Consider the following 10,306-nt stretch of genomic DNA (forward strand, 5'->3'; position numbering starts at 1 on the left):
AGAGAAAGGGTTTGCCTGGAGCATGGAGCCTGATACAGTTGGATGCTCCATAAATGTCCAGTGAAGGAACGACCGCTGGGACCCATCACCGATGCCTCCCACCCAGTGGCTGTGACGAAGCTGCTTCTCAAGGGTGCTGTTCTTCCCTGTAGCCCTCTCGAAGAGGGATTTCCCGTAATCTGGAATTTAGCTCTTAGGGAGACTTTAGTGCAACCAGGTCAAGGTCTTTGAGATCAGCCCAAAGGTCACGGGGAATTGCACAAGAGCCAGCTTGGGCTGGACTGGCATTTCAAACATCTGGGAAATTCCCATCAAATACAGAAGTCCCCTTTCTCTTTGAAAATCAGACATTCTAGACTTCCCTGTGGTTCAGTGGTTACGAATTCACCTGCCAATGCAGGAGACACGGGTTCAATCCTTGATCCGGGAGAATTCCCACATGCTTCGGAGCAACTAAGCCTGTGTGCCACAACTACTGAGCCTGCGCTCTAGAGCCTGGGCGCCACAACTATGGAGCCCACGTGCCCTGGAACCTGTGCTCCACAATGAGAAGCCACCATAATGAGAAGCCTGCGCACTACAACTAGAGTAGACCCCACTCTCTGCAACTAAAGAAAGGTGCGAGCAGCAATGAAAACCCAGCACAGCCCAAAATAAATAAAGTTATATTTAAAAAAGTCAAAGAGTGGGCACATGCCCTCTGGTCCACCAGAAGCCCTCTCTCCCAACTGAACCTGGTGGTGAGGGTTCAAATCTCCATTCTGTTCCTTCCCAGTCATGTGATATCAGGTTATTAGTCATTCTCTGCCTGTTTCTCCATTGGTAAAATGGAGAAAACAGTAACACTAAGTTCATGAAGCTGTTGGGAGAGTTTAATGATGGGATCCACCTTAAGTACTCAGGTACACAGCCAAGTGCTCAACAAATGCACAATTTGATTATCATTATTATTGTCTGCTCAGCTCCTGTGGGCACTAGATTAGTAGTTCAGAGTCTGGGTGATTGTCAAGGTGTCAGAATATCAATGTCCATTTATTGAGTACTTACTGTATACTGCCACTGTGCTAATGGCTAATGGATCTGCCCTGCCACCTCCCTGCCCTCCCGAAATCTCATTCCCATCCTTGGTTAACTCCACTGCAGCCATTCACCTCCTCACTGCTTTCTAACAGAGGAAGGCCCTGCCTCAGGGCCTTTGCAACTGCAGTTCCTACTGCCTAGAACACTTTTTCCTTGGATATCACACAGACTGCTCCTTTACCTCCTTCAAATCTCTCCCTAACAGCTCCACGAAGGCAAGGAACGGGGTCTGCTTTGGTCACCACCGTCTGTCTCTAGTTCCCAGCCTAGGGCTGTGCACACAGTAGGTGCTTTAAGAAACAGATGTGAACAGACCCATCCAGTGAATGGGATTTGTGGTCTTGTAGCCAGGAAGCACCGGGCAGATTGGCACCCCACCTGGCTGGCTCCATGTCTTCCCTCAGCACCTCCGCCCCCCCCCACACCACGGAGGTCCCACAGCCCTCACCTTGTGGACGCGGGTGATAACCTCCAGGCCTACAGAGCCCACCAGGGCTGCGATGTCATCCAGGAATCGTCCAGGGAAGCGAAGTTTGCGGGGTGTGTCCAGCTTCTGACCCAGAAGCAGGTGCAGCGTCATGCTTTTCACCTGGGGGCCAAGCAAGAGGACGGGGGGTGGAGGTGGAGGTGGCTCGCCAGAAGGGGGTGGAACTTGGGGGACTGTGAGTGACGGCTTGAGGTGTGCTAAAGGTGGGCAGAAGGAATCCTGAGACCTGACTGTGTGGGTGGGGCCTGAGAAGGCCATGGGTGGGGCTTAAGTGAGGGCTAGCTAGAGGGGTAGGAGGCTCAGAGAGAGCATGTGTGGGGCTAGAACTGGTCTCCAGGGGTCAAAGTTGGGCAGTAGGAAAGAGGGTGGGGCTTCAAGGCCCACGAGATTGAGGTAGGGGCCGTTATAGTCAGAAGGAATAGTTCAAGGCACCTCTTGAAGAGTCTGGGGGCGTGTTCAAGTCTGATCTCAATAGCTTCCTTCTGTCTCTTGGGGATGAGGTAGGGGTCTCCTCGCTAGGTAGAGTTTCTCAATGGTGTCACACGAAAAGTGGGGGGAGAATCCTTCACAGGGGAGGGGGTTTCAGGTAAGTTTCAGGGGCTCTCCAGGGAGAGATTCACTTAGGCATCTCTTATCTCCATGTAGGGGTCTCTTGGGGCCATTTCTCAGGGGGCTTAGGTGCAATCTCAGGGGGTTTCTCTCCCTTAAGAGAGTCTCCTCGGGGCCCCTTGCTCTCAGGCAGGGAACAGGGAGTCTCACCATGAGCTGGAAGAAGAACCAGGCGTGCTGCAGGACGGCTTCGCGCACAGCACTGCCGCTGACCACCCACTGCAGGGCCAGCTCCTCATGCAGCAGCTGGGGGCAGGGGCAGGGGTCACGGAGTGTAGAGGTGCCCACGCAGTACCCCCAGTGTGACAGGGGAGGATGCAGCTGGATGGCTCGGGGTTAGAGCAATGGGAGGCCATGCAGGAGGAGAGGGGCCAGAAGGAGTCAGTGTGCCCTTTCCCTGGCTCTCCAGACCCCACTGGGCTTGGGGGGTCAAGGGAGCTCTGGATCCCAAAGTGGAGTCACCCACCCCCTGCCTCCTACTACCTTCTGCACAGTGGGTCTCGGTTGGGTGGTGGGCGGGGACGAGGAGGAGCTCTCGAGGCAGGAAGAGGTTCGGATAGAGCTGCGGTCGATGGCCTATGATGGAATGGTGAGGGGATGGGATGGTGGGGGGTGGGGGGCGGTTAGTGTGGGTGCAGACAGTATGGATAGACAAGAGAGATGGTCGGCGGCGTGGATGGAGGGTAGGTGTGCCCATGTGGACGGACGGGGGGGTGTGGATGGAACGAGCAGTGTTAATAAATAAAGACAGCAGTGTGTGGGTACAGATGGAGAAGGCATGAACGTGATGGAAGAGATGAGAATAAGCAAGACACGGTAAGGAGGTGACAAACAGGGTGAAGGGGACAGGTGAGGATGTGGATGGGAGCCCATCAGAGATGAGCACGGATGGAGCAGGACCCAGAAGACAAAGGTAAGAGAAAAGTGGTGGTGGCGGTGGCGCGTAGGTGGAGAGAATGAATGGGGAAGATAACAAAATGGAGAACATAGATGGAGAAGATAACGTGGTCAGAGGCAGGAAGTGCAAGTGGGGTTGAGGGTGGAGGGTGAGTGAGTCCATGAGTTCACCGATGGACAGAGGGCAACAAGGTGGAGGAGTGACAGTGCAGACAGGGGTGCAGAGTACAGACAAACGGGATTAAAGGGGAGGATGGAGGAGGAGAAAGAAGAAAAAGAAAGATAAAGACAGAGGAGGTGAAATGATGAGAGGCAGCAGGAGCAGCCGAGAGCTCCAGGTTCCAGGCCTGGCCCCACTGCAGCCTTACTTGGGGCCTCGCCAGGCCTCAGCATCCCCATCTGTGAAATGGGCATGGAGTGCTCAAGCTCCACTCTCCCTGCCTCCTTTGCTGTCAGAAGGTGAGGCCACTGACAGGGAGAGGAGATGACCCAATGATGGAACAGCCCTGGAAACTGCCCAGGCCCTTGCCTCAAGCATGAGGGGGCCCCCACAGCTCCCACAGTCCCAGCTACATGCCCTGGGCTCCCTGGCCTGCATCAGATGGGTCACCCACTGCCAAGGCCAGCCTCACTGCCGCCTCCCCCCTCCTCCTCCTGAGGCCTGGAATGCCTGCCCTCTTGACATCTTGTCACCTCCAGTGTGCTCTTCCAAGCCCAGCTGACACCCCAGAGAACTGAGGGCACTGTGTGGAGGCCTGTTAAAAATTGCAGGAGGGTACTGGAAAGGCCCATGAAGCCAGATTCTCAGAAATCTTAGAAGTCTGCCCAGAAATTCCCCTGCTCAAGCTGTGAACAGTCCCCTGGTTGCCAGGCCGTGCAGGTTGCCTAGGTGACAGGCACAAAGCTAGAACACTTGGCCTGGGGCCAAGTGTGCAGGGAATCTAGCCTTGGGTGCCCAGGGGCCTCTGAGCTTGCTCTCAACCTCTGCAGAGGCCTTCCCCTCCACCTGGAACACCCGTCCCCAGCTAGCTCCATCTCACTCTTTAGGTCACCTAGGAGAGAGACTCTTCAGATCACCCTGTCTTGGTTCACTTCCTTGCAGGCGTTTTCACCTCCTGCACTAACATAGTCGTGTGTTTGTTTGATGGGCATCAATCTCCCTGACTAGCCAGCACCTCAAGGATGAGGCTGGCCCGAGGATCTGTCTCCCCAACGAAGTCCTACCTGTGATGCCCTAACTCCTTCCCAGGCTTGGGGCCGCTGTACTGAACAGCGAGTCTTCACCACTTCTGAAAATTCAGAGCCTGGAGCGCAGGGTGAGCCCCTAACAGAACCAGGACTCATCTCAGGGCTATCTGAGGGCAAAGCCCCTCCCCACACCAGGGTCCTGGGAAGGGTCCCTCTGCCTGAAATGGGGTGAGGGAGCCAAGGTTCAGTTCCACCCTCTGGGCATCATTCAGGTTGCTGTGTCAAGGGGCCAGTTGAATCTCCTGAACAGAGTGGATTAAGGAGACAGAGAGAGAGAGGCCATGCAGGAAGTGAGGTTAGAGTGGCTGGGTCATTTGCATGCTATTTGCATATTGCCCCTCCCTTTCTGTCACTGCACATCATTTGCATGCTATTTGGATACCACTCTGTCCCTTCTGTCTCTGCCTGAGGCTGTGGTCTGTGTGGCAGCAAAAGGCTGGTGAAGATGCCCCTGTGTTGCCTATAACATCCACAACATCCATGCCACAGCCCCAAACGAAGGCAGGAGGTGGAGGGTGGGTCTGCTGCCTCCTCCAGGCAGCCCCCCTAGGTTAGTTGGCAGCAGCCAGGAAGGTGGGAGGAGCCCATGCTGAGGTGGGGTGATGCACGTGCAGAGGCACGTCAGGTAGGGAGGGCACCTGTCTGGGGTCGGCCCCGCAATAAGGGGGGGCCCGTCGCAGTACAGCCTTGCTGCCTCCCGGAGCATAAGCAGCATTCACCCAGGAGTGTGAGCGGTCGATACCCTGGAGATACACGGGTAAGTGGTAGTGTCTATGGGCAGAGGGCAGGGAAACCAGCGACAAACACGGAGTGTGCTCACTGCCCTGGGCCACACATGTGCCCACGTGGACACCCACATGTGACCCTGCAATACATGTGTACAAAACACGCACAAGATATGTGTGTATATGCCTCCCACATATGTCTGTGCATGGAACACACGAGTACACACAACCGTGTTCCAATGTGCGTGGGCAATGTGCACATGGGCGCCCCCCGTAGATACATGCATGTGGCACATGTGGAAACACTCCGCTGCGCTACGTACACGCTTTTTTTTCAAGCTCCAGTCACCCATCCTTGGGTCAGCCTCAGAATCCAAGTCACAGCTCCCGAACTAACAGCCAGAGCCCAGCCCCGCTGTCCAGGGTCAAGTTTTTTTTTCTTTTCCATTCTGGGTGGCTTGTGTGAAGAAAATAGCAACCCACTCCAATATTCTTGCCTGGAGAATCCCATGGACAGAGGAGCCAGGCAGGCTAAGGTCCACTGGGTCACAAAGAGCTGGACACAACTGAAGCGACTCAGCACACACACACACGTGTGGCTTGTGGGATCTTAGTTCCCCAACCGGGGACTGAACCCACACCCTTGGCAGTGAAAGTGCAGAGTCCTACCCACTGGACCGCCAGGGAATCCCCCAGGGTCAAGTCTTCATCTGTGCTGTTGGTTGTCATTCCCTGTTTTCCACCAACACTGAGATTTTTCACCCACCCACACAGCGGCCATGACCACTGAGGCTGGCCCCAGCGGGGGGCCCTCGTCTACCTTGCTGGCCAGGATGCGGGAGACCTCATCATCCACAGAGCTAGGGGCCACAGCCAGGTCGGGGTTGCTGCTGCTGATGCTCTTAGAGCGTGCCAGGTAGAGGCTGGCGGGGCGGCCAGGGCCACGGGCCAGCGTGGCAGGCTGCACCGTCACTGGAGGGGCCCCTGAGGATGGAAGGAATATGTTCAGCCCCCTGCCCACCTGCCCTGATGACCTCCTGTCCCTTCCCAGTTGGATGCTCTTGGTAAGTCACTTTCTTTTTTTGTTACAGGGTTTTTCTTTTGGCTGCATCATGCAGTATGAAGGATCCTAGTTCCCCGACCAGGGATTGAACCCACATCCCCTGCAGTGGAAGCACAGAGTCTTAACCACTGGACCTCCAGGGAAGTCCCCAAAGTCACCTTCTGCCTCTAAACCTCTAGGTTCCTCACCCATAAAGTGGGTGTAATAGTGGCTCTGCCTCATAGCAATTTTGAGAAGGATGAAAAACACTGAGTGCTTGGCATATTGTATGTGTCCAGAGGGGTTACTGGTTATTATTAATTATTTAGCAAATGAAAATATCCAACTTTAAAATAAAAAAAAAAGAAAGAAAATATCTAACTTTATTGAGTGTTCACTGTGCCAAGTATTTCACATGGATTACTATGCCATTTGGACTTCCCTAGGGGCTCAGACGGTAAAGAATCTGCCTGCAATGCAGGAGACCTGGGTTCAATTCCTGGGTCAGGGAGATCCCCTGGAGAAAGAAATGGCAACCCACTCTACTATTCTTGCCGGGAGACTCCCAGGGACAGAGGAGCCTGGCAGGCTACAGTCCATGGGGTCACTGAGTGACTAACACTTTCACTTTCCACAAGAGAGGCGGTACTATTATCTGTTTAAAAGGTAGGAAAACAGGCCAAGAGAGGTAAAGTCATTGCCTGAGGTCACAGAGCTTATAGGCAGAACTGAGAGTCAAACCCAGGCAGCTCTGCTCCAGTCCCTGCTTGCTGACTGGCTGAATCACTTGTGAATAAAATTTACAGAGACTGCAGCCCTGGGGCTGGGGCACAATGTTCTCTCTCTCCTGCTCTCCTATAAATGGCGCAAACCAACCAAGGCCTGTACAGCCTCAGGACCTTTGCACACGCCTTCCCTTTGCTTAGGATACTTCCCTCCCAGGTATTTCCTGCGCCCCAGAGTCTCCCACCAACACTCACCACCCGGGAGGCTGGGCTCCGTGCCAGGCAGTCGAAAGGCATAGTAGACATATGCAGCCAGCAGTGGGCAGTGACCACGGGTGTCCTGGGCACCCTCTAGGCTCCGGTGGACGAGGCTGACCACATGGGCCATTGCTTCAAAGGCGCCACGACCCAGGTTCACTGCCGGACAGAGCACAGGTTTAGTTCCAAGCTCCTACTTCAGGGTCCAAGGGGGTCATGTGGTCTTCAAAAGGTCAGGGGACTAGGGGGCTGAGGGGCCATTTTTCAGATTGGAAAGTTGAGACCAGAGAGATAAATGGGCTATGGGAGGTCACCACTAGACACTGGGCCCATTCTCTAGATGGGGAAACTAAAGTCTGAGGCTGTGACAGCTCACCAATCTGGCCACCAATGACCGGGGGTCGCACAACCAGACGAACGAGCTTGTCCAGTACGTGGTGGGAGAAGGCGACAAGGGGCTCGGGGCTGGCGAGGCGCAGGGCCGCCAAGCTGCCCCGCAGCTCCTGCTCCACGGTGCCCTCGCTCAGCACAGCATCCTTCAGCCGGAACGGAAAGGCCCCCTCCTCCAGGACGTGCACGAGGGTGAAGAACTTGTCCAGGTGGGGGTCCTGGTGGGGGACCAGGGGTAAGCGGGGTAGGAACAGGGAAGGACCAGGGTGAACAGGGTAGGACCCGGGGTCTGAGCGGGAGACTGAGTGGGTCTAGACACAGAAGCTGGAGACCAAGGAATGGAAAAGAAATGGGGAGGGAATTTCCCTGGTGGTCCAATAGCTAAGAATCCACTTGCCAATGCTGGGCATGTGGATTCGAACCCTGGCCCGAGAAGATCTCACATGCCCGTGGAGCAACTAAGCCTGGGCACCACAATTACTGAGCCCAGGCTCTAGAGCCCACGTGCCCCAACTACTGAAGCCCACACATTGCAACTACTGAAACCCGTGTGCCCGAGAGCTGCACTCCACAAGAGAAGCCACCGCAATGAGAAGCCCACGCACCATAACTAGGGAGTAGCCCCCACTCACCGCAACTAGAGAAAGTGTATGCAGCAACGAAGACCACACAGCCAAAAATAAATAAATAGATAAATATTGATAAATAAAATTTAAAAAAAAAAAGAAAAAGACAGGAGCGATTACAGACACAGAAAGGGACAAACCGGGGGCAGGGGGAAGAGGAGAGACCATGCAAAAAAGGCCAAAGCTCCAGCTGTGATGGCCATTGGCATGGCCACCCCGCCTGAGTCAGCAGCTTCCCTGGGAGCCAGCCTTGCTGACCAAAGTCACGTCCATGGCCCAATGCCAGGCCTCCCAGGACAGAGGAAAACTGTTGCCCAACCCCAGGGCCAGACTCCTGGGTTACAGCCTGCCCCCTACCTGGGGATGCACAGAGGACACAGCTGTGAGCTCCACACTGAACACGCCCTTGTGGCCATCCACCCAGCGCATGCCCGGCAGCGCCACCTGCGGGAGGGACACACCAGGTGGGCACTGGCCCGCCCTCCCCCACCACGGCTCAGGCCACCAGCCTCAGCCATTGCGACACTGGCCTGACTGTGGCCCTGCCTGGGGGAACAGCTGGACACCCTGCCCCTGGCGCCGAAGCCCAGCCCAGAGATGGGGGTGGATTGTGGGGAGCACTAACGGGGGTCCACTGGGCAGGCTCAGGGATGCCCAGGACGTTCATAGGAGAAGGGAAACTGAGGATGAATGTTATTGGAGGGACTGAACAGAAAACAGCATGAGAGGACCCGGGTGCAAATGAAAGGGTTTGTGGGAGGTTGACACAGCATTCCCATGGGGAGAGCGTGCTCTGGGGAGAGTGATCAGGCAGGCAGGGCTACAAACAGGGGCCAGAAGTGGTGAGGCAGTGCGGTCTTAGTGGGGACCAGTGCGTGCACAGGTGGGGGGCATTCTCAAGGGAGGGACACCCCACAGCAGGGAGGGACACCCTGGGGCAGGGGGACACACAGGATTAACAACGGGTGGGTGTGATGAGGCCTCAACAGAGGAAAAGGCGCCCAGGGCTGCTGCAGGAAGGAAAGCAGGGCGTGACGGGGGTTCCTGGGCCCGGTGCTGGTTGGCAGGGGGTCCGGGGCACGTACATCCGGTGTCAGCACGGAGTAGCTGGGCGGGGGCTGGTCTACCGACACGGGGAGGCAAAAGGGGCCTGTCCTCAGGCGGCCGTGCTGCAGCAGTGGGATCCACTGGGGAGAGACTGGGGGTCAGATGTGGGGCCGGACAAGGGCTGGGAGGGCTGGGCGTGGATGGGGGAGAGGAGGCGGGGCCTCACAGTAAAGCCCACAGGAGTCTCCAGGGCCGTGCCAGGCCGGGGCTGGCAGCTGACATGGTAGAAGGTGAAGAGCAGGTGGTGGTTCTCAGTCACGCAGGCAGGAAGACGCAGCTTGAACTCCTCGTAGAACTCAGGAGACCTGGCAGGGCCGGGCTGGGGGTTCTGCTGGGGACTGGGCTCCCCCTTGCCTGTCCCACCCCCTCTGCCGGGCCCCGCTGTCCCTGCTGTCTGCCTCAGGTTCCCCCATTTGCACTCCAAGAGCCTGCCCATCCCCCCACCCCTCTTCCTGCCCATCCGTATCCCCACCAGTCCCCCACCCCAGCCCACATACTTGTTATGGTAGACCACCGGTGTGAAGGCTTCCCGGGTAAACTCACTGCAGCTGGACTTGCCAAAGATGACCTGCGGGGAGCAAAGGCACGAGGGACTGGCTGGGGACCAGCCCCCCACCCCCGCTTCCGTCCACCCGCCCTGGGTCCAGCCACTGACCGGCAGGGCCTGGCTGGGGTCCTCGCCTGCCATGTACTGCACTCGCACGGTGAGGTTGCGCACGGAGCCCTGGCGGCTGCCGAAGTTGAGGCTGTGCGGGTACACATACAGCAGGCTCCTGGGGGGCAGGGGCACGTCCACGTCAGAGGGACGGAGAGCCTGGGGACAGTGGCCACCCCGCTGGGACACTGAGGGCTGGGTCAGGGATAGTGACGGGCCGCAGGCGGGAGATGTGAGTGCAGAGAGCGGGGAATAGACGGGTACCATTCAGAGCACAGATGGGGGAACAGAGTGACAGAGGGTGGGAATACAGACGGACTTCAGGGTCACTGCGGGGGCATGGGGAGGTAGAGGAGACACATGGGTGCTCAGGGCCAGGCTTCCAGGAAGGTGGCCCAGGCAGCCAGCATCAAGCCTGAGCGCCGCCCAGACTGACCTGCCCATCATCCAGCGCAGG

General features: G+C 56.8%; 1 protein-coding gene across 5 annotated transcripts in view; it reads right to left on the minus strand.

Annotated features, from left to right (window-relative positions):
• DOCK6 (dedicator of cytokinesis 6) overlaps nt 1-10,306 on the minus strand; it is a 47,148-nt gene that overhangs the window by 16,374 nt on the left and 20,468 nt on the right. For 2 of the 5 annotated variants that reach the window (XM_070464575.1, XM_070464574.1), the window contains exons 15-26: nt 9,850-9,967; nt 9,692-9,762; nt 9,361-9,499; nt 9,173-9,274; nt 8,445-8,531; nt 7,448-7,679; nt 7,069-7,230; nt 5,867-6,030; nt 4,960-5,064; nt 2,660-2,752; nt 2,327-2,422; nt 1,529-1,669 (exon numbers count right to left, since the gene is read on the minus strand). In XM_070464575.1, coding sequence (XP_070320676.1) covers nt 1,529-1,669; nt 2,327-2,422; nt 2,660-2,752; nt 4,960-5,064; nt 5,867-6,030; nt 7,069-7,230; nt 7,448-7,679; nt 8,445-8,531; nt 9,173-9,274; nt 9,361-9,499; nt 9,692-9,762; nt 9,850-9,967 — 1,510 coding nt within the window. The remainder of the gene's footprint in view (nt 1-1,528; nt 1,670-2,326; nt 2,423-2,659; nt 2,753-4,959; nt 5,065-5,866; nt 6,031-7,068; nt 7,231-7,447; nt 7,680-8,444; nt 8,532-9,172; nt 9,275-9,360; nt 9,500-9,691; nt 9,763-9,849; nt 9,968-10,306) is intronic. The other 3 variants (XM_070464580.1, XM_070464577.1, XM_070464579.1) reach the window with 2 other exon arrangements.

The sequence above is a fragment of the Odocoileus virginianus genome, chromosome 3, assembly GCF_023699985.2.
Source record: "Odocoileus virginianus isolate 20LAN1187 ecotype Illinois chromosome 3, Ovbor_1.2, whole genome shotgun sequence".
Lineage (NCBI taxonomy): Eukaryota > Metazoa > Chordata > Mammalia > Artiodactyla > Cervidae > Odocoileus > Odocoileus virginianus.